The 25138-nt window shown below is 34.8% G+C and overlaps 1 protein-coding gene across 3 annotated transcripts in view; it reads right to left on the reverse strand.

Annotated features, from left to right (window-relative positions):
• The window catches only part of LOC149537552 (nuclear transcription factor Y subunit A-3-like), a 30897-nt gene extending 25013 nt beyond the window's left edge, over window positions 1-5884 (reverse strand). The window contains exons 1-3 of one of the 3 annotated variants that reach the window (XM_089798955.1): window positions 5820-5884; window positions 5634-5708; window positions 5275-5403 (exon numbers count right to left, since the gene is read on the reverse strand). In XM_089798955.1, the coding sequence (XP_089655081.1) occupies window positions 5275-5299 (25 nt within the window). In that variant the 5' untranslated portion in view covers window positions 5300-5403; window positions 5634-5708; window positions 5820-5884. Of the gene's footprint in view, window positions 1-5274; window positions 5442-5633; window positions 5709-5819 lie in introns of all 3 variants that reach the window. The other 2 variants (XM_089798953.1, XM_089798954.1) reach the window with 2 other exon arrangements.
• Window positions 5885-25138: the final 19254 nt, after the last annotated feature.

Genomic DNA, 25138 nt, shown 5'->3' on the forward strand with positions numbered 1-25138 from the left:
TTGAAGTCAAGAAGATTATCTCTGGCACTTACTTCCTTGTGCGAATGTTTCCCATGAATTTGGTAATCCATCTATAGCCATTAGTGTTAGTTCTGTATCATTAATGATAGTTCCCAAGTTCACCTCTTAGGCTGGCAAACCTTAGGAAGTAAGAATTCATCGATTCTCCCTTCTTTATTTGTATGTGATTTAGTTGCCTATTTAGTGCGAGAACTCCAGTTGCATTGTTAACCTCATATGCATTTAGTAATTCATTCATCATATCAAATGTTGTTTGATGTTTCGTTAGCATGGGTACTATATCATTTTTCACTCCATCTAATATGATCTGAATGGCTTTTCTATTTCCTTTACTCTAGATAGTTTTATGAGGTTCAATGGTAGGTTGTCTGGATGCTGAATCAACAAATTGTTTTACATCATTTTCTTCAAGAATCATCATGATTCTGAATTTCCAAGCATCAAAGTGTTCTTTCCCATTAAACCTGTCCTCAGGTCTGATTGTGTATGTCATTGCATAGAAGAATGATGCTAGATATATATCAAGTCTGATTATTTGATTTGCAGAGCCTAGGTTCGACTACCAGAGCTCTGATACCATGTATAGTTTCTGCAAAATTCTGTTAAGAATCAAACTTAAATTGTACCTTTTATGCTTGTTGTAGATGATCTTCAATATACAGTCTTAAATGAATGGAGAAAATATAATTCTGGAAATTCTTTTTAATTTCTGCAAGTCGTCTTAGGGCATTATTGATTAAGGAGCAGACTTGTGTTTCTTGTGTGTCCTTAAACTTCAACCACACCCACCTCTTATACCATAACCAAAGGGCATGTCCCCTAAAGGGACATGACCCTTTCTAGGTCGGCCCACACTACCTTGTTGAAATCAGCGCTCAAAGGAGATGACTAATAGTTAACCAACATAACTAAATAGTTATTGTTAGTGCATAACAAAAAATCATTGCCAAGGATCGCCACTCATTCTTTAGCCAATAGTAATGTATTTAAACGCCTTCAAAATGGTATTCTAAGAGAGAAGAGTAATGTGCAGTCTGCACAATCAGACCAGTATGAGTATTGATGTTAGAAGTTTAACAACTTTAGTATATTTGTCGAGGTAATGAACATAGCCTCTTGGGTAGATATACTTTGTAGGTAGGAAAGTAGGTTATCTTTAGTGCTTTCCTAGAAAAGATTAAATCATACACATTTTATGCATAGAACTAAGAAAACATTAAAAGTTTAAATGCTAATTTACAAAATGAACAAAGAGAACATCTCATGAAGGATTCTTCAAAGTTGAAGCTACGGTTGATAGCAAACTATTGATTATAAGATGAGAGAGTTGAGAAGTTGGCTCAACAAGTTTTATAACACCATCTCCACATCATCAGCAAATTGCATTTACAGGACATAAGCTACTTGGAGATCTCTCACATGGTATGAAAGCTACCCTCTTTTCTTTGGAAAATCGAAATATACACCCATATCCAAGTTCATTAATTTTAAAGGTTGATCAATAAGCAATTTTATCCAATTCGCCATGAAAAAGAAGGTTTAGTGCTTTAGAAAAAGAAAAGGACATCAATCAAAAATATACCAATGAGGTTCAAGAAGCAATTGTTACAACTCGTGAAAAATACTTTGGACTATGAGATGCTTGCAAAGTACATATGTGGGTTGTTTGAACATATAAAGAGACATGTTCTAATGAGCCAACCCTGAGGCATTGATGGAGTGCATTTGCAAAAGCTAGACACAAAGAGGAACTCTTCTTACAGCAAAAATGGCAAGGTAAAGAGGAGCAGCATGGTGGAGATAAAAAACAACAATAAGATCAAAGGAAAATATAATAATTAATAATAATTTTGTTTTTGATCGTTAATGTTTCACTTTTGATTGGAACTACAAACCAATGAGGCCACAAATTTGTGGGACCTCATCCCCAAATCAAACACCCAAGACCTACGAGCATGAAAGCCCAACAAGGACTCCAAGCCCAAGGGGCACAACCAACACTCCCAATGTAGGTCCGACACATGGTCCGCGAGCACTACTAGCCCAGCGACGATCTTGAGAGTTGAACATCGTTATCTCCATCTCTATCGGCTTGAACGTTGTTCGGCATGAACACCGTAATCTCCATCTCCTTACACGTGCACCAATCCACCAACATTAGCATTGTCCTTATCTCCACAAGCACAACAACCGAGGTGGGCCCAACCAACATTAACACCACTTTTGGGCCAAGCGGGGATTACAACCTTGGTTGCACCATTAACAGTGCAACCACAACACTACTACAGCACAAGGTGATCCCCAACAATTAATAATAATTACTGAGGACGTGGGCAAAGAAAAACTTCCATTTTTTCTCAGTGTAACATGGATGGGGCATTCAACAAAAAGATATTGAAAGTTGCATCTCAAGTTAGTGAATTCTTGGAAATTAAAAAAAATTTGCAAGAATGTCATGAGTGTAAGAAAAGGCCAATGGATTGAATCCATCTCTAAGGTGGATGAATGATTATCTTGCCATAGTTTGTAAATGAGAATGTGTAATGGATGATGAAACTTGAGATGAAGAACTCTTTGAACTCTTCGACATCAAGATTCAAATCAAGGGAAAGAAGATTGATGCCTAATCTTTCCGCAACTAATTGGCAAGCTTGGGTTGAAGACCATGGACCATCCTCATCCATTCCATTCAAGAAGGCTAAAACAATTAGATATCTCAAGCACAAAACAATGTATGTTGTCATTTGGGCCTGATTCAAGGTTTAAGGATAAGCTTCTAATTGATTTGATACATTTAGATGTTTGTGGTGTCATTTTTGGGATTCCCTATCTCTATATGAAAGATAAAATCTACTCAAAAAGAAAAGATCAGTGTAGAATTTGTTTGAATAGTGAAGACTTCACCTTATAATCCTATGTTGGAAGATCCAAAATATCCATGCTTCAGGTTTCCTATGCTCAGAGGCTTATCAATGCAAGTAGAAAGATTTTTTTCTATTTTGTAACTACCTAGGAAAGAAAAGCATGAGGACTAAGATAAAGACATTAAATGGGGTGCCTACTCATATCAAGAATGGCAAGAAATAGGAAATCTGTCAAACCAATTCTCTGTGCTATTCTTAAAGCCAGCGGTCTTTCCGCTAGGCAAGCTGGATGAGTACAATTGTTGCCCAATCACCCATTTCCAAACAGTGGGCCATAGCATCTAAGTGTGGTTGAGACTAATGAGGTTAAGTTGCAACCAAAGGCAGTCATTAAGCAAGGTGTGATCAGACATAGTAGTTCACCTTACGGTTCTATCATTATTGTGCCAAAGAAAGACGAGAGTTGGAAAATGTGTGTTCATTGTTGAGTGTAGAGCATTGAACAAAATTATGACCAAAAAGAGGTTTCTGCCAACCCCTATTGATCATCTCTTAGATCAACTTCAACATGCAAAGTAGTTTACAAACTTAGCTTTAAAATCAAGGTATCAATGAGTTCAAATAAAAGAAGAGGATACATGGAAAACAAAGTTAAGACAAAGCAAAGATTGCACAAGTGGTTCATACAACTGTTTGGAATGTGAAATACTCCAACCATCTTCATGAGATTAATAGACAAGGTAGTTATGCCACATTGATTCTCGTGCAATTGTCTATCTGGATGCTATATTGGCTTTCAGTATAACATACAACAGAAAAAGTGCTGAAGGAGAACAGGTTACTTTTAAATGGTAAAAAGTGTGAGATGACAATAACAACATTGCCTATCTCGGACACATTATCATTAAATATACCAAAAAAATAATTTTCTGCCCTTCAAGAGTTTGAATCAATAAGATTCTAGTAATCGGGCTCCATGGCAAGACTTGCAGCTCCTATTTCTATTTGTCAGCGGTCTCACAGAATTCATTTATTTAAAACTGCAAAGTTTAGAATGTACACCTGAAAATGTAGTGTGGGTAGCTTTGGAAAGAAGAATTTAACCTATTAATTGCAGTGAGGGGATAAAGCACTGCAATTCCTGCAGAGATATTTAAGCACTTCTTTTTGACAACTGCCAGCGTCCTGTTGGTGATTTTGAAATAGATTTTCTACAACAGCTAAACAATAGCTATCATTGTCCGGTTCTTCGACAAACAGCAGAGACATGAAAATATTCTGTACTACAGGGCCCTCGATCTGCATTTAACTCCTCAGTTTCCTCCCTGAAACCTACTAAGAAAAATGCTCAAGCACCCTTCCATGAGACTGGAGAACTGTCCCGTGCTTGGACTACTGCCTCTATTTTGAGGTAAATGCAATCCCATGCATACTTTTTAATAAATACTACAAGTTGGGTACAATGTAAAGGGTAGCTGTTCCTATCTCTATCAAGTCGGTAATCTTGTGGAATTCACGTATCTAAAACTGAAAAGTTTACAATCTATACCTGAATATGTGGAGATGATATTCTTTACGAAGAAGATTTTAAAATACAAACTACTTCTTCTGATGGAGTATTAGAACTTTGCAATGATACTTTAGCAGTTATTTTGTCAAAAAGTAGCACTAGTTGTTACTCTATTTCTATATTTTATTATTTTCTAATAACAGTTAACAGTTTTCCTCATGCAGTTCTCCAACAAACGGTTGCAGCACATCTACTCTGTTCTATGGGGCCCTACTTCTGCATTTGGCTCCTAAATTTCCTTTCTGGGGGGCTACTGACAAAATTGATCAAACATCCTTCCAAGGAACTAAAGCATGGTCCCGTGCTTAAGCTAGTGCTTGTAATTTTCACGAAAAGGAGATCCTGTGCATATTTCTTTACACATCCCCGCGGTAAATTGTTCTCCTCAAAAATAGGAACTGCTCCTATAAAGGTCAGAGCCAGACAATTCCAGCCATAGAAAAAGCGGGGCTTGAAATTATGTAGCCACTACTTGTGAATTTTTTGCCATTTCGCTGAAAGCTGCATCTTCTCTCCAGATTTTTCTTTATATTTTCCATGTAGATTTGATCTACAAATTTCCATATAAATTTTATGTGACAAGTAAGAAATAGGAAATAACAAAAGAAATTTATGACACGCCCCTTGAAAAATAAAAGAAAAGAACATCCAAAATTTTAAACAACCCAGGCACGGAAAGTTTAGAGAGACCCCTTGAAAAGCACACACTAATTAATCAATCTTGCTGCAGCTGCTTTTTTTATTGGATGTTCAGATGCATGTTATCGCCAGAACAGTCCAATTAACGAAAACGATAACAACAAAAACACAAAAAATTACCCTTATTAACATGCCGATTCTGCATTCTCCAACCTCCTTTACAAGTGCACACGTTTTTTCTTATAAATTCCGTAACCCTCTAATAAATCCTGTGTAACCCTCCGAATTACGCAAAACAACCCTCACACGCTGCCATGCACTCTCAGAAAAACATATTACGTCATTCCCTGTAAAACAATCCACGTAACATTACACAATACTATAAGAAAAATCAAAATTCAGATCAGACGCTATAAACCCCAACAACACAATTCTCAATCACCCACCTGCCACAATACTTAATCAAGGCCTCTCCAATTTCAGGCATCCAGCATTTAAAAGCTAAAATACTTAAGTGATCTAAAATGCTAAATACTTACCGGAGAAGGGTAATTTCAAGTGATTACGAGTAAAACTCCGCTGAAAACAAAATCACTAAGGGTTTGTGCTGCAAACTGCAAGCAATTTAACTAATTCAATACCATTTTTTCCGCGGAAAAGCTCATTCTAAAGCCCTCACGCCATTACTGACAAGCAAGGACAAAATCGCGAGAAAAAGTACTTACATTTACATTCATGCCGAGCTCCTGAAACCGCTGCGGAAAAGAACTAATGGGAAGGAAACGAGGGTATCGTGTAAAGCTTATGGAGCTTTAAATTTGTAGTTTTTATTATTATTATTTATTAATTGTTATTTTTTCACTTTGATTTTCAATAGTCAGACCCCGAAAAAAAAAATTAATCTTTGTCGCGTTTTCATGTTCCGTGTAGGTTTCCGTTGAAGTATTTACATAGATAAGATTTCGTGGCTTCGTGGCAGTGAATCTATTTTAGTATATTCTTTTTATTTAATTTTTTGTAAAGTTGGTCTTCTGTCTCCCAAAAGGGTGAAATAGATTATTTATTCCTTACGATTAAGGTATCCCACCTAATACTAATTTAAGCTGGACTAGGGGCCTGTCTAGACCGAGCAAACACTACGTTCTGAGAAGCATCATCACTAAATACATGGTGGACACCTGTGCTTGAATTTATGGCCCATGGTGGTAGAGGGAGAAATGTGACACCTTTCACCATCTAGAAAAAGGGTGCAATACAATCCTAATAAAAGATGCATCTATTCTTTTTTTATTCTTTTTCCGGTAGTGAAGGAATCCAAGTTTGAGTGGTTCTCTCCGAGATTGTCCTTTGTTTGGTGGAACATAAATATCTATTTCAAAAGGAAAAAAATAAAAGTGACTCTTCATCAATTTCTTAAATGGATTATGAATGATTATAATTATTCATGAGAGTTATTTAGAGATTAATCATTAGTTTTTGACTTTGTAAGGTAGGGAACTTATGTTTCTATAGTGATTTGAAAAATCTTAAAAATCTAAGATATTAAGATTTGAGTTGTGTTAATTTAAAATTTATTTTTTAAAATTTAATTTATCTTTTCTTATTGATTGAGAGTAATTTTCTTTTTGGGAGTTGAATTGTTTTTCAACTTATAAATAATAATAAAAATATAGTGTGGAACTTTCTACTTTTCCTTCTTTCCATAACTTTCCATTCTCCATTGTCTTATGCAAGCAGCATGATTATCATTTTCATCACTCTGGCTCCCTTTCTCCATCTCCTATGTCACTGCAGTCTAGAATATCAATAGTCATTTTAGCACCCAAACCCAATGCAGGTGGCCCTCAAGTGGCTTTTGTAGAAGCGTGAGAATATCAACTTCCTTACCTTAAGGGCCATGGTGGATTCTGTAGAATTCTCATACCAAAACAATATTAGTGAATGATTTGCTTCTTTCGAAGCCATGGTTGTAGTAGATTGTGACTAAAACTTCTTAAGATGACTATGTCTACTCTCCACTCAAAAATCACCCTAACAAAACCAATCTTTTAATTAAAGAATCCACCTAACGTTTTCTTGTATTCGTCATTGGGAACAACAGAAAGCCCAAGAATCTAACCCTACAAAATTAAAAGAGAGTATTTTCTAAATAAATTTAAGGGAAACATAACAAAACTATCAGAGTAAAGGATTAATTTCATTTCATTTTATTAAATTACCTTTACCCCCTTCTTTAGATTTTCTTTTATGCACATACATTCTCATTTAATAATTAAATATTAATTATTAAATGTCTTTTACCTCTTAGGGTTCCCCTTTTAGGTTTTATGATCTCCTCCTATAAGGATTGATCAATTGTATATTTCAATTCATTCTTGCATATTTTCAAAGTGAAACCCTTGCCTTCTCGTATTTTTCTTCTCTGTGACAAGTTCTTGCATGCATGTGTTCTACTGGATCTGTGGATTTGTTCTCATTAAATTCTTTGTGGTATTAGAGTTAGATCTGTTATAGTTTGTTTTTATTTGGAGGAAAAGAGGAACAAGGGTTTGACAGAACAGATCTGGCAATTTTTGTTTTTTTTTTTGGTCAAAATAAAGGGACTTCCAAAATTTGGAGCACTTTGAGTCCAAGCAAACCTCACGGTTGGATTCAAAGGAAGTCAAAATCCCTATTTCCATATTAAATGCGTCTATTTTGGAGTCTGGGCAATTCTAAGGCAAAAATAAATTATCTACCAATCATATAGCCCTGGCATGCAAAATGAGGTAAAAATTTAAAAAATAGCAAAAAAAATATTTTAAAAATCAAATTTTGATTTTTTTAAATTATACAGCCCTTATTGCAAAAGATTTCACCGACCTTCATTTCTTAGCCTTGTCGCTACTATGGCCTCCGCCTAGCCCCCACACCACCCAAACACCACCACCCCCAACAGACATCATTATCGCACCACCATCGGGCCACTGAGACCCTGTTGCAAGTGGTTGGTCATGTGGATAGCTCGAGGGGCTTTTTTTTGGCCCAAGGTTTTTTTTGGCCTCTAAAGTACCTGTTGGTTTTTTGGCTCTAGCAAGAGCATACTGCATCAAAATTGGGCAAACAAGATATCGTTGGAAAGCTGATTCTAAGTCAAACACAATGGTATAGGTTTTACTAGTGAAATTTTCTAGTAAGGTACTTGTTTTTGTAGTCAAAATTAGATGATTATTTTTTTATTCTTGGGAGGCATAACTTGTTCATTTTTGCTATATTTTTTGATCTAAAAGAAGTGTCAAAAAAGGTCTCTTTGAGTTGTTTCTAGTTTCTCTTCTATTTTCATCATATGTTTTCAAAGGTATATATGATTCTCATTTGAAGATCTTTTGCTCTTCTCATTGTATAAGCTTTCCTACTAGTTGTTGGGGTTCAATTTTTTGCATTGTGGGGGTGTTTTATATGCTTGTTTTTGTCATTTACTTTAGTAAACCAGAACTATATTAAAACAAACACCTTCTAAACAAATGGTCGAGACTCTTATTATCTGGCACTTCTAACCCCACATAACTATCACACATAGAAGTCCTTGATGACGGGACTTCTCTGTTCAAAAGGATTGTGGTCTTGTTTAGATGATGTGTAGCCAGTTTTATAAAGGGCCTTTAAGGTCATGCAACATAAGAACAAGATGGATGAGGCCATGGGGCTGATTTCTTTGTAGGTATTCGAGAGTTCATAGTTTCATCTTGATGGGTGCACTACTCCTCGAGATATGTGGACTAAGCTAGAGGGCATATTTGATATAGTGAATGAGTCAAGGACACTTCAAATTGAGGTAGAGCTTACATCACTTCTACCTGATGTTTTTTCTTCAATTGAGGACTTTATGATGAAATTTAAATAGTAGAGAACTTTGTTACACGGTTGTGTAAAAGTAAAGACTAATAAGGAGTGCATTTATCTTTTTTTGTCAAAGCTCTGAGGAAACTTTCAGATGTTCTCTTATACCTTCCATTCCACTATGGATGCTTTAGGTCCCAAATTCACCATGCCCACATTTGAGGTATTCTGTAATTAGTTGACTAGAGTGCAGGTTAAGCTTACACAGTTGGACTCTCTAATAGGATCAAAGAACTAAACATTGGTTGCTCAGACATCTATGGGGAAGCCAAAGTAGAAACTGAAGCCCAAAACAAATTCAGGTGGCAATGACATATTATAGTTGGTGACTCTCCCCAACTTTTAGTTTCAAGTTCTAGCACTATCTCTTTAGAGGGTGGTTCCCTACAGGATGTTCTATTAAATCTAGTCATTTCTACGAAGCTCTTGTTTGTCTATCAAATTTGTCATTTTGGCTCTAGTAAGACAGTTGCGTTCTCACCGCATGATGTGATTATTCAAGACCTCCATGATCTTGATTTGGTTGTTGATATTGGGAGTGTTGATTTACAGACTCACTTATATCCGTTTGATGGTTTTGAGAGATATGATTCTACATGTGTTTCTCTTGTTGCTCATGTAGACATAGTGAGCAAACTTTTGCATGAACATTTTGGCCATGTCAACTACAAATATCTACAACAAATGCGTACACGGGAGCTAATGACTGGGCTAACTTAGATCTCTTGTACTAACAGTGTTTGTCAAGGTTGTGCACTTGGAAAACATCACAAAGATCCTTTTTTGATAGGTAGATCCACACATGCTAAGGCACCATTGGAGTTGATACATAGTGATCTTATGTCATTCCCCACTCCATCTTTTTCTAGTTCTTGCTATGTACTTGCCTTCATAGATGACTTCTCTAGACACACATGGATGTACTTTTTAAAGTACAAGTCTAATGTCCTTGATTTTTTTTTTAATCTTTAAGACATTTATGGAGAAGCAGTCTAGTCTTTTTATCAGGTGTATATGCACTGACAATGGTAGGGAGTATGCAAATCGATCTTTTAAAGGTTGTTGCACTGAGCATGGTTTGCCACATCAGTTTATAGTTCCATGTATGCCTTAGCAGAATGGGGTTGTTGAGAGAAAGAACACAACATTACAAGAGATGGCTAATTGTATGATACAATCTCGAGATATGAGTCCTTCCTTTTAGGTTGAGGCTATCAATTGTGCCAACTATATTCAGAATTAGATGCTTCATAAGACATTGTGATATTTGACTCCTAAGGAGGCTTGAACTCATGTCAAGCCCAATGTTTCTACATTCCATATTTTTGGTAGTGAGGCTTGAGCATTTATTCCAAATGCACAACAAAAAGCCATGGAGAGGAAGAGTTGACCACTCATATTTGTTGGCTACTATGAGGATGTGAAAGCATACAACTTATTTGATCTTGATTCTAGAGAGGTCTTGTTTCAGCGAGATGTCAAGTTTGATGAGTGTTATCCTCCGATGGAGGCTCCATCACCAACTTCTCTCGCACTACCTAGTGCTTCCTTCTCTTCTCTGCATGATTCTTTATCCTTGGAAGATTTTGATGATGGTCCACCTTCCTCTCCTCCCCTTGATGTTTTGTGATTACCTAAGTGGGTTCATGATAATGTTGATGCAGCTAGAGCTATGGTAGGAGATCCTTTAGATTCTCATTGTACTTGTGCTCAGACAATTGGTATTGGACTTTTGAGTCATGTCATTCAGATGATCCATAGAGTTTTTTAACAAATGATGGGACACTCAAATTGGGACAGGGTTATGGATGAGGAGTACTCTTCTTTGATGAAGAACCATAATTGGGATCTTTGTCCTCTTTCAAAAGGAAAAGAGTTGGTTTGATGGAGGTGGGTGTATTGTACCAAGTATGTTGCAGATGGTTTTATTGATAGGTACAAGGCACATCTTGTTGCGAAGGGATTTTCATAGGTGGAGGGTATTGATTATTCTAAGACCTTTTCTCTTGTCTCTAAGATGAATTCTAATCTCCTTGTACTCTCTCTTGCAACTTCTTAGGGATTGACAATTTTTTAGATGGATGTGAAGATTGTCTTTTTGCATGGAAACCTACATGAGGATCTCTATGTGGAGCAACCTCAAGGTTTTGTGCAGAACTCTTCTATGGTGTATAAAGTTTGGAGGTCCTTTTATGGTCTCAAACCCCTTGGGCTTGGTATGAGAAGATGGATTCCTTCTTACATACATCACACTTCACACACTGTCATTACGATCCTACATTGTACATTCAACATCATGGGGTTGATCTATTGATACTTGTTCTATATGTTGATGATCTCATTATTATAGGTAGCTCACCCTTTGTGATTTAGAATGTTCAATGAACTTTGAGAGAGCAATTTGAGATGACAAACCTTAGACTTCTACATTATTTTTTAGGCCTACATGTTGTTCAATCTTCAGATGGGATATCCATACTCCAACAGAAGTATGCTCTTGATATGCTTCAAAGATTCAACATGCTTGATTACAAGCCTACTCCCACACCTTTTCAGTTGGGTGTTATTTTATCTACCACTTGTTCTACTCCTACAATGGATTCTACCTTATATAGACAGCTTGTGGGTAGTCTGTTGTACCTGACACACACACGTCCTAATCTTTCCTTTGTGGTTGGACTTGTCTCTCGATTCTCACATGATCCTCATTAGAGTCATTGGAAAGTTGCCAAATGCATTTTGAGGTACATTCAAGGTACTATATGTTATGACATTCACTATACATCAATAGATCCTCACATTGTTGGTTATATAGACTTAGATTGGGTTGGTGATATTGATGATCAGAAGTCTACTTTTGGTTTTTTTTTATGTCTTGGTTATGGTCCAATCACATGATCTTGCAAGAAGCAGCATGCTCACGCATTATCATCTATAGAGGCAAAATACATGGCAATTATGTTAGCTAGTCAGGAGGTTTTATGGCTTTGATAGTTGATGACAAATTTTGGATTTCCTCTTAATAGTGCCACCTTTCTTGTTGATAATAATTGTTTAATTATATATTGTCATTGATGTTACACAAATGTTATATTGTAACCAAATGCTACCAGTTGGAACTAAGCTCAAATGACTCTAGTATTCACTGAGAAAAAGTTCAAAAGAAGAGAAGTTCAGGAATTCCTATGTAAACCAAGTCAGGTCACCAAAGGAGTTCAGTGTAAACCGAGTCAAGTTGGTTACCAAGGAACTTAGTGGTAACCGAGTGACCCAGTTTTAGCTGACCTTCAACATATTAGTTTTATCCATTTCTTGGTTTATGCAAGTCAACTCAGTGGATGTTATTTGTTTGTTTGAAAGGGTATTCAAGCTTACTTGACTTTAGATTTCATATATATGAAAGGTCAAAATGTGGATTGAATAATGAGAACAAGAGGTGAAGAAGATAAGATGTGAATAGAGAAGGATATCTAATTAAGAGCAGAGTATCCAAGGAGCTACAGAGAATATTATGATCAAGGAGGATCCAGAGGATAAGCCAAAACAACTATCTAAATTTGCAATCTAGTTTCTTCATAAATCAAGTCAATCATTGTTACTCTCTAACAATTGTAGTAGTGAAGAAATCAATTAATAGAGTTGACTTAACAATCATTTCATGAATCTTCTAACTAGGTGGCATTTCTAGATTGAAGTGTCTTAAAGACCTCTAACAAGGCCACTCCTAATAGGGTGATTTAAATCCTTTAATGGGGTCACACCTAATAGTGTGTATTGTAACCTTTAACAGGTTTGGCTCCTAATAGGGCTCACTTCATAAGAGTGAAAAGTTGTAACTAGTTGCATTAGTGATTTTTCCAAATTGGATTTCCACGTTAAATCTTGGTGTCTTGTGTGTTCATGTTATTTGATTACTGCTTTATCTTTCTACAACTAAGTTACTAAAGGTTAATAGACATTAATATATCATATTGCTTTGTTGACCGAGTTACAACGAATATCTAGTTCTAACTGAGCGGTGAGTTTAGAAGAAGTTTGTATTGACATCTAAGGAATTTGGAATTTTTTCATGATAATAGGTTTACCCCTCCCCTCTCAGTTACTCCTATTATATTTCGAACAATTGGTATCAGAGCTATTGGTGCTTACAGAAAAGGTTTCAAGGACCTAAGCTAAAGATCAAGATGTCTTACATAAGAGAGATTCCCAAGTTGAACAGAGATAACTTCAGAGCATGATAGGAACTCATGAGGATGCATTTGGGAACCATTAGAGACACGAGCCTAAAATTCCTTGAGAACTAATATGTGTCACCTCTTGATCCTTTGACTATGGATCATATGGGAGATAAAAAGAGTCACAACACAATGATGATTGACATTGCTTCTGCTCTCAATTATTTAATGAAGTCAAAGGTTGTCCTATTGCTCGTGAAATATGGAACAAGCTGCAAAAGATCTATGGAGGAGATGACAATGCAAGGAGAGCCAAAGAAAAAAGTCTAAGAGGTCAATTTGATCAGATGATGAAGAAGAATCTGATGATGATCTTGAATCCATTGAAGCCCTAATTGTAAGAAGGTTGCCAAAAGACAAAGGTAAATATAAAGTCAAAATTCCATTGATTTATTTTTCTTGCGAAGAAGTTGGTCACATTGTTGCAAGGTGTCCAAACAAGGAACATAAAGATGACAGAAAATCCAACAAGTTCAAAGGCAACAAAGATTTTAAAAGCTACAAAGACAGAGGTAAGAAATCTTTTTATATTACCAAAGACTCTAACAATGATAATGGAGATGAAATGGTATTTATTTCTATTAAAGATGATGAGGATGATGAGGATAATGAAAATATGACACTTATTTCTCGTGTTAGCAATAATGACACATGGATAATAGAGAGTGGTTGTTCTCATCACATGATTGGTGATAAAATTAAGTTTGAACAATTGGAGCACTATGATGGTGGAAGTGTTAAATTTGGAAATAATGAACCATGTTATGTGAAGGGAAAAGGTTGCATTGAATCAATGGAAGCATATGTGATAATGCCTACTGGGTTAAAGGACTGAGACACAATCTTCTAAGTGTGGCACAATTGAACAACATTGGATTTAAGGTAGAATTCATGAATGGGAAGGCTAGGCTTCTGGATGGTAAAGGAAACCTAGTTGGAACTGGCAATCAGACAAAATGTAATCTATTCTATATTGATCTCTCTGATAGTTCATGCTTCTTAGCACATGTAGAGGAAAGTTGGTAATGACATAAAAGGATGTTCCATATAAACTTTGATAATTTGGTTACTATAAGCAATAACAAAAGAGTAAGAGGTATTCCAAATTTGAAGAAACTCGAAATTTCCATATGCAAACAATGTCAGATTGGAAAGATGGGTAAAACTAGCTTCAAAAGTAAGAATTTCAATACTGAAGAAATCCTAGAACTAGTTCATACAAATCTTTATGCACCAATAGGTACAAAGAGCTACACTGGAGATAAATTCTTCATTTTGTTTGTCGATGATTATTCTAGGATGATAAAATTAATGTACTTGAAGGATAAATCTGAAGCTTTTCAAAGTTTCAACTGGTATCTGGCTAGAGTTGAGAAAGACACAATCAATCTGTTGGTTCATAGTCTTCATAAATTTTCATGCAATGAACATCTAATCATGCCAACTTAACCAAGTCATCTTCAACATGTCTTCAACCTCTATCTTACCTTGCTCAACTAGATTCCATCTTTGTTAGGAGATAAAGTCCAAACAACAATATTCTCTTTCTTGAAACACTTTATGAAAGCTGCCTTTACCAAAATGTGCATAATTATGTCTAGTCTTCATATTTGTGTATGTGCTCTTAACTATAGCTTCTAGACATACCCTAGAACATAATCCCAAGTGTGCATAGTTTGATCTTCAATCCTTGAACTACACTAAGTCAGTCTCTCTATGTTGCTCTTCCAGTCGTCATAGAATAACTAGTATGTTGACATCAATTACAAACATTGTCATGAATGCAACACATAAGCTCTGAATCATATCTCCAATAATGCTAATATACTCCCCCATAGGAATAAAATCATCATTCATGCTAACAGTACCATATAATCCCCCCTCAAGTTATTAGGCTTGTAGCTATTAGGGTCTAAGATTTGATACAAATTATTGATCCCAACTCATATTGAGAGTGGGGGTGAATTAGTAAGCCCAATTCTACTAATTTTACCTATTAATGCAGCTAGTTTAAATACACACCTTGTTACTAACAATTTTATTTTTAAGATAATGATGAATTAATGCAATAAAATAATACAAAATTACAAAAGGATGCATACATCAATGACAAAATTATTTCTACATGGAAACCCCCAGTATGAGGAAGAAAACCATGGTGGGAGTAATATACCGATTAGCATTTTCTTGCAAATAAAAGGGTCCATTGTTAAACACTTACATATGTTCCTTACGAGAACTTATCCTATAAGAAATTCATATAATTTGTTAGGATTATAACAACCTATTAAGACTATCTTGCTAGAGGATTTTGATCTCTTTTCGAGAGATACCTTGCTAGAGGATTTCAAAGACTTATTACAAGTCTACCTTGTCAAAGGCTTACAATAGTTGCAATGGTTGTGATTGTAACACTTCAATCCTCTTGTTAACCAGTTGTCAATCAATAACAACACTTCAACACTTACTCAATGCTTGAGTTCTCTGATCACCATTTTTCATGGTCAATCATGATAATGTAGTTTATTCCAACATCAATTGCTTCCATGATGTTATTCAAAATAATTTTCTTATTAATTGAGAGGAACTAGCATCAAGTTTGATATCCCTATCACTCAATAGAGAACTTACATTGTTGAGAGAGGTTTGATCTCGTCTTAACCTCACTAAATACTCTTATAAGCCTTCTGATTGCTCATTCCTCATTAAATGGCCATATAACTCCCCCTCCATTTGGTCAAAGCCAAATATGTGTATTCCCTTCACACCCATAATCTTGATACCATTGATAACCTTAATACTAAGTGGAACATTAATCTTTACCAACCCTCTTGGAGAAAGCATTTTTCTAACTTGTGGCATCAACTCATTAAACACAATATATGTTATTTTTTATGACACCTTCTAATCACCTTTTAAGAAACGTAATGGGGAACCAAATACTTGATTTGTTTGTAAACATTGTGAATTTGTCTACCATGTTTTCTTCGAATGTGTCCAAAGAGGTCTAGCATACTTTTGGCATGATGTAAAACAACAATTTTCATCTTGAACATGTGATTTCTGGAATAATTCTGAGTAGCAATAAGTTTAGTAATACCTTTTAGTCTACGTATTTTACTCTATTGCCTTTGAATATCTATAAAATTAGGAATAATGATATTTTTAGTGGGAAGACTAGGTACCTTATAGAGTCTCTATGGAGACTCATATATTCTAACATTTTTATAAAGGTCACAAACATTCTTAAATTGAAATAAGACAAATTTATCAAGTTGTTTAGGGAAGGAAAGGAAAAAATTTGTAGGAAGGAGGTTGCATATGGCTATACCACTATTAAAGAAAGAGATGAGTATGAAATTTCCCTAACAAATTTCATGAAACTATCAAAGAAAAAAGGTAAATGGAAAGGATCAATCAATAAAGGTAATACCCATACTCATACTCATATTTTGGTAGGCAAACTTGGATTATTTGATGTTGATGTGATTGTTCCCACAAGACAGTCAGATGGAAAAAGATCTAAGAAGTCAATTATGATTGATAATCTTGTTTCCCCCTTCACTTGCTTCTAGTTTACTTCAGTTTCTTCTTACATGGTTTCTCTTGATATGTCTAATATTATGTATACAATGGTATCTAAATAATTGGCAACCCCCTATGCTAAATAAACCTATGGGGACAATGCAGGATGTAGTTAACCCTAAATTGTGCTCAATGCATTACCTCTAGAGGACCCATATGGAGGGATATTCAATGCACTAATGGTTAGTTGGCCACCCTCTATTGATAAAGGATGGAAATTTACTATATTAAAAAAATGATGAGATCTTGTAATTTATTGACATTGACACTTATATTTTGATCAATTAAAATTGGGTTGTAACTACCAACTAGATAATCTAAACTGTGAATTAATAGAGGTACTATGCCTATTTTCAATATTTGATGAGATGTAATTTTTTAATATTTACACTTGTATTTATATGGGGTTATAACTAACAAATGGACAATCTAAACTATGAATTAATAGTGGTATTATGCATGTTTTCAATCCATAACTAATAGAAAAAAGAGCTATGGTCTACCATATCCATAGAAATTGGCTCATAATGGTAACTCTTTTTTTTAAGGAGGATCTGACACGTTACACTCTTCCATGGCCTCTTTTGGTTCCTTTAATATGTTTTCAAATGACAAAACTAGTAGACTTAGAATTAAATAAATGAAGGACAACAATTCCTTAAATTTTCATTGAAATAATATTGATGCAGGAGCATCTTGGATCTTTGAGAAATCTTGCATCAACCAAAAATATTTCTAATTTTATATATTAGTCTATTGTTTGTGAAGTAATCGGTGCTGCTTTTGGTTTCTTGTTGTGTGCTATTGATAGCATGTCAAGGACCTAATCATTATCCTTGTCCTAAGTGCACAAGTTATAATGTTCCATATTTCTCAAGTTTTGTGTCATTCTTTGTGATACATATTTCCTATTGTTTTTATCCAATAAAGCATGTTGTTTTGATTCGCGTGGTTTCCTATGCTTACGTGGCATCTTGCGCAGATGGGAGATGCAATGTTAAAAATATTTAGAATAACTCAGGGGAAGATGAATCAGGTACCCAAGGTCCATAAGTATCATTTGAAAAATTAAACATATAACATTCAATGTTCTTCTTATCCTATTCTTGCTCGGTCGCTATTGTACTGATAAACAAAATTATTGTTCTAAACATAACATACTTTGTTGAATGTAAACTTCATCAAATATAAGACATGTAAAACATTCAACACAAGTTTGACACTAGCATTTTATATGGAAACCCATTTTGGAAAAAACCACCAGTAACATGTCACCACTTTTTCACTCTTTTGAAGTGAGCTATGTTAGGAGCCAACACTATTAAAGGTTACAATACACACTATTCAATGTGACCTACTTAGAGGATTTAATCACCTTGTTAGGAGTGTCCTTGTTAGAGGACTTTGATTATTCCATTTAGAATGTCACCTTGCTAAAGGATTTACATAGAATGTTAAGTCCTTCAAATCATTGTTAAGTCAACCTTTGATTAAAAGGATTTCAATACAAATTGTTTACAATGATTAGAAAGAAAACAATAGGATTTTGATCTATATGATTACAACTCACTTTTGTAGGTTTAGATCATTGTTCAGTTCATGTGTTGATTCACTGATAAGTTCCCTTGTCAACTCTATCTTTTAACTTGCTTGACAACTCTTCAAGCAGTTATCCCCCTTCACATCAAAACTTAAGTCTTCTTCTTAGATTTACTTATAAACATCAGTAGCATATGCACAAGCAATTCCTTTTCCTTCATCCTCACACTCACACTTGTGTTCACCCGTATGCATCTCTATTCCACCTTACTCTATGTGCATACATACAAATTATGACTATATATCTCCTTAAATAGGTAATTCTTGCTTTGTCATTTTCCATAATCACCGTAGATCTTAGGGTTTGAGATATGGTTCATCAAATTCATTGTATCTATCCACCTTCTTGATCATCCTCTAAAACCTTCTATGGAATTCATCTATTAGGTCTTTACCTAATCCTATCCTTAAATTTAATGACCCAACTCTTCAATCTTATCTTCAACAGGGTTTGCATACCCCAAGAAATAAACTAAGTTGGTTGGAAATCATGATTTCTCAAATATATTCAAAATACTGTCACTCGACATTCACTAAGTTCCAACACTCGTTCATGACTAATCACTTAGTTGTTGTAGAACTTCTTGGCTTGACATCAACTAACTTGCTCAGTTGATACTAAGACTTGATCAACACTAGATTTTCTTAGCACTTATTGTGGCTCAGTTAACACTAGCATCACTCGACATTTCTTAATCTTTTACTCTATTGCTCGGGTTAGCCTTATATTCTTGATATAAACAATCACTTTGTCCTATCAAATTCGAACTAATCAAATGTCCATTGTAGCTTCATTTCCATAACTCAATCTTTCCTCTAGGTTCTTTTGTTATTAGCAATCTCTAAAACCCTCTTCATCAATCAAATAGATATGACATTTAGATTGGATAGAAATATGTCTCAACAATAGATTTGACATTAATGATAAAACAACAATTGTTCCAATTGTAAGTTTCCAACAAACTCCCTCTTTGGCATTGATGGCAACACCTCAATATATCTTAAGATTGATATGCTTACAACAATCTCCTTCTTTGTTACCATGCAACCCAAAATATTTCACTATCATGAGTGATCAATATCCTTATTTTCATTATGATTCTCATCTCTGCAAGTTTAGAAGTTTCCTTTATCATATCTCCCTCTTTCGTACATCTCTCCCCCTTTTTCTCTTAGTTCATTTCTCCTTCAGTAGTATATGTATCTCCCCTCTTTTGTAGTCTTATATCCTCCTCTTTTGTATTCTTATATCTCTCCCTCTTTGACAACAATATCGAAAGCATTTAGCATTCATGACTTTAATCCCTTCATACATCTAAATTATGTAGATATATGCATGTTTGGCTGAATTCTATTTCATCTAATTATGAGTGATCTATTGTACTGATCTTCACTTTCTACCTTAGGCATCTCCCAAAGTAGAGTTGGTTTCATCAATGTGTAGGATATTCTAAGTAGCACATTTGATGCAGTGCACCTTTTCTCTTTGAGTAGCTTTACTTAGGGGAATCACCCCTAATTTACCTCTAAGATATTCATGACCATCTTTAGGTAAGGCTTTAGTGAATATGTCAGCAATGTGTTCTTTGGTGTGCACATATTCTAACTTCACTTCTTTGTCTTGAACTATTTCTCTCAAGTAATGATACTTGATATCAATGTGCTTTGATTTTGTGTGCATCACTGGAATCTTTGAAATGTTAATAGCACTTGTCTTAGCACAATAGACAACCATTGGATCTGTAATCTCTTCGTTCATTCCTTTCAGTAACTTCTTGATCCACACAATGTTTGAATAGATCACTAAAACTTCCACATACTTGGCTTCAACTATTGATTGGGAAATGCAATTTTGTTTCTTGCTTGTCCTCAACACCAATCTCTTTCCTAGAAAGAATGCATCTCCACTATTGTTTTTTTTTGTATCAATATTTCTTGCCCAATCAGAGTCAATGAAAACCTTTAGTTCAAACCTATCACTTCTATTGTAATACAATCCATAGTCTTCTATACCTTTCCGATATCTTTATATCCTTTTCACTATAATCATGCGATTTTTTATAGGATTTGTTGACAAAATAGCAATTATCCCAACTGCTAATGCAATATCAGGTCTACTATGAACAACATATTGCAATTTTCTAATTATGGATACGTATAATGCCTGGTTTACATTAGTAGATTCATCATTCTTAGATAACTTATGTCCTATAGACATAGGTGTACTCAGTGGTCTTTAATATTCCATTCCAAAAGTCTTTCGTATCTCCTTGATGTATTTTGACTAAGTAATGAAAATACCAAACTTCATTTGATATACTTGCAATCCAACAAAGAATTGGATTTCACCAAACATAGACATTTCAAATTCCTTCTTCATTTCATCAGTAAATGATTTGCATAATGCTTCTTTTCCTCCAAATATAATGTCAACAACAATGAATTTAGATAATAGACTTCATTCTTCTTACCAATCTTCAAATGTAGTTTGTTGTTATCATTTGTCCTTTCAAAACCAATCTTCACCAAATAATGATGCAATCTTTCATACCATGCTTTTGGGGCTTGTTTCAATCCATAAAGAGCTTTGTTCAGTTTACATACCATATTCTTCTTGTCAATCAATTGAATAGTCCATTTACCTTTTGCAACACATGGTATATCATTACCAAATTTTACACATCCACCTTTGTATAGACCAATATCCTCAAATTTATCTCTATCACTAGTCATATTATTAGAGCAACCACTATCAATTATCCATCTATCACTTTTGTTTACATATGAAATTAACACAGTTTTGTCATCTTCATCAGAATCTTCTTTCATAGAAACATAGACAACTTCATCATCATTACTTTCAGATTCATTGTTAGTATCTTCTTTAGAAATATAATAAGATTTCTTACCTTTGTCATCATTGTTTCTCTTGTATTCTTAGTCATCTATTCTTCCTTTGTACTTTCTTTCCTTTCTTTCATCCTTATCTTATATGCCAGGACACCTAGCAACAATATCACCAAACTTGTTGCATGAAAAACAAATAATAGGTAGTTTACCTTTATATTAACCGTAAGTTTTCCAATTACACCTTCCAAGGTCAAAGCGTTACCTAGTGTGCATCTCACTTCTTGACTTGTAGATACTCTAATAGAATATATATAGGGAGTAGGGTCCTCAATACCTTACTTATGATTGTTTCATCTTTGATTTCTCCATTTGCAACATGAATAACATTAACAAGTTCTTTGAATCTTATGCAGTATTGCACTATGTTCTCACCTTCCATCATTCTCATGTCATCAAAGTTACCTCTCAAGCTCTCTGATCTGGCTCTCAAAACATTGTCATCCCCTCCATATATGGTCTTCAATTTGTCCCACATTTTCTTTGCACTGTCACATTCTTTTATATCATCAAACTTGAAATAACTTAGGGCTAAGGCAATCTCCAACATTTCTTGATTGTGCTCTTGCTTTTGCTTCAGTTGTTCAGTTATCAGAGGAGTAGTTGTTAATTTCACATAATCATTTTCCACAAAGTTGATAATAACATCACTGATATTGGATATGTACAGTCTCATCAAAGTTTTCCATGGAAAGTTTTCCTTGTTGAGCATTGGTACCTCTCTTTTGTGAGTCACGATCTTTAGCTTCAAGTACCTTAAAACTTTTCTTTGTAAGCACTCATCCCCGATACCAAATGTTAGAAATATTTAGAATAACTGAGAAGGGAGGGTGAATCAATTACTCAAGGTCCATAAGTACCATTTGAACAACTAAACATCAAACATTCATAGTTCTGCTTATCCTACTATTGCTCGGTCTCTATTGTACCGGTAAACAAAATTATTGTTCTAAACATAACATACTTTATTGAATGTAAACTTCATCAAATGGAAAATGTAAAACATATAAAATGTTCAACACAAGTTTGACACTAGGATTGTACATGGAAACCTAATTTGGGAAAAACCACTGACAACATGTCACCACTTTTTCACTCTTTCAAAGTGAGCTTTGTTAGGAGCCAACCCTGTTAAAGGTTACAATACACACTATTAAATGTGACCTAGTTAGAGGATATAATCACCCTATTAAGAGTGGCCTTTTCATATTAATTTGATCATTCCATTTAGAATGTCACCTTGCTAAAGGATTTACATAGATCGTTAAGTACTTCAAATGATTGTTAGTTCAACCTTTGGTTAAAAGGATTACAATATAATTTTTTTACAATGTTTAGAGAGAAAAAAGTATGATTTTGATCTATATGATTACAACTCACTTTTGTAGGTTTAGATCACTCTTCAGTTCATGTCTTGGTTCACTGATAAGTTCCCTTGTCAACTCAGTCTCTTAACTCACTCAACAACTCTTCAAGCAGTTGTTCCCCTTCACATCAAAACTTAAGCCTTTTGCTCATATTTACTTATCAACATCAACAACATATGTGTAAGCAATCCTTTTGCTTTATCCTCACACTCACACTTGTGTTCACCCTTGTGCATTTTTGTTCCACCTTTCTCTGTGTGCATACATATAAAGTTTGGCTCTATACCTCTTTAAATAGGTAATTCTTTCTTTGTCATTTTCCATAATCACCATAGATCTCAGGGTTTAAGATCTAGTTCATCATATTCATTGTATCTATCCACCTTCTTGATCATCCTCAATTTTTTTTTTGAAATCTATCTATTGGGTCTTTACCTAATCCTCTCCTTGAATTTAATGACCTAAGTCATCAATCTTATCTTCAACACAGTTTACATATCCCAAGAAATCAACTAAGACAGCTGGAAATCACGATTCCTAAAATATATTTAACATATTATCACTCGAGAATCACTAAGTTCTAACACTCAGTCATCAGTAATCACTCTATCAATTTAGAACTTCTTGGCTCAGCATCAACTAACTTGCTTGGTCGATACTGACACTTAGTTGACACTAGCATCACACAAAATTCCTTAATCTTTTACTCTATTACTTAGCTTAGCTTTACATTCTTGATATAAACAATTACTTATCATGTCAAAGTCTAACTAATCAAATGTCCATTGTAGCTTCCTTTCCATAACTCAACCTTTCCTTTAGGCATTTTTGTTATGAGCAATCTCTCAAATCCTCTTCATTAGTCAAATAGATATGACATCTAGATTAGATAGAAATATGTCTCATCAATAGATTTGACATAAATGAGATAACAACAATTGTTCCAAATGTAAGTTTCCAACAAGATGAGCCCTAACACACGTGTGGACCTACCTTTAAGTATGTGTGATTTTATATTGTCCTTTGCTTGGGTTTTGGTTTACTCTTCCAAGACTGCACCTATATTATAATTAAATTCCTGATTGGCTGACTTGTAGCTTAGCTGGCTATATAAGATGGTTGGTTAGATGTAGGAAAAGGGGCAATGCTTAGAGGAATAACAAGAAAGAGATGCAAGTTACGACTCTGAAATTGTACTTCTTATGTTTTTCTAAGGCTGTAACCTAGAAGGCCTTAGAGTCGAGCATATTATTATTTTGTATGTGAAGTTAAATCATTACACCTATGAATACGTTGCATCTGGCCTTGTGTTCTCTTTGGTTATATAATTTGTGCATTTAGCTTCCATGTGAAACCATGGACAAGGAAGTGTGAGTAGGTTTAAGCTGAGTTTATTCCACATGTTATATGGCCTCCCTTGCTCCCTACACAAGATATAGAATCTTCCTCCCTACTAGGATAGTACTATGCAACAAGTCATGTGTACTCTGCATATTTCAAGTAGGAAATATGGTTAGTCTAGAAATATATATTACCCTAATACACCAACTTTGTATAAATGAGATCTCTTGTATGCACTTCATGACACATAGTCTCTTCTCCCATGTTGTGGTAACAAGGAACACATAAATGGTAAGTGGTTAAATCAATATTAATGAGTGTTTACACATAGTAGTAAGTTTGAAACTCATTTACAAATATACCAGTCTTTCCTTTATTACATGACAATCTATAGTAAAATTTATAACAATGTTCTTTCTTTGCCTCTTGTATTAGTATCTCTTATTGTGAATGAGTTTTCTCCTTAATGAGGATCTTCTCCCTTTATGGTTCATTTTAATTCAAGATGGTTCTTGTAGTCTCAATAGTCTTATCTATCTTCTTAGGTTTCTTCTCTCTTGTTGGCACATGAGCATCTTCACCTTGAGTTCCCTTTACAACCTGTATTTTTGTGTTACCTATTTCCTTTAATTATGTTGACTCCTTCTCTTATTCAATTACTTGTTGGGAGTCTTCATTTTTCTCTCCCACCTTGGGTGCTTTCTTTATTTGTACTTCTTGCTCTTGGGTTTTCTTTTTCTACTATGTTTCTTCCACACCATTTTCCTTAACCATTTCTATTTGTTCAACAATGTTTACTTCTTCTTGTTGAGTCTCCTTGATGGATGAGCTATTACTTGAGAGTCTAACCTTATTGGTGAGACTGATCTAACTAGTGAGGCTTCCTTCATTTCCCCCTCCTTACTTTCTCTATCCTTCTCCTTACCTTCCCTTTTATGGGACTTTTCTTCTATTATTGTCTTTAGTTTCTCCTTGGTTGAATCATTTGGATGATTAATCAATTCTAGTAACCCCTCTCTCTATGAGCTCTACACACATTGGGAAATTTTGTTTACTTATCTCCTTGGTGATGTAAGAGGGTTAAAATTGGTTGGTACTTCCAATATCTCTTTTATGTATCCCTCTTCCTCT

Source organism: Cupressus sempervirens, chromosome 9 (genome assembly GCF_028749045.1).
Source record: "Cupressus sempervirens isolate cs-2001-9-10 chromosome 9, ASM2874904v1, whole genome shotgun sequence".
Classification (NCBI taxonomy): domain Eukaryota; kingdom Viridiplantae; phylum Streptophyta; class Pinopsida; order Cupressales; family Cupressaceae; genus Cupressus; species Cupressus sempervirens.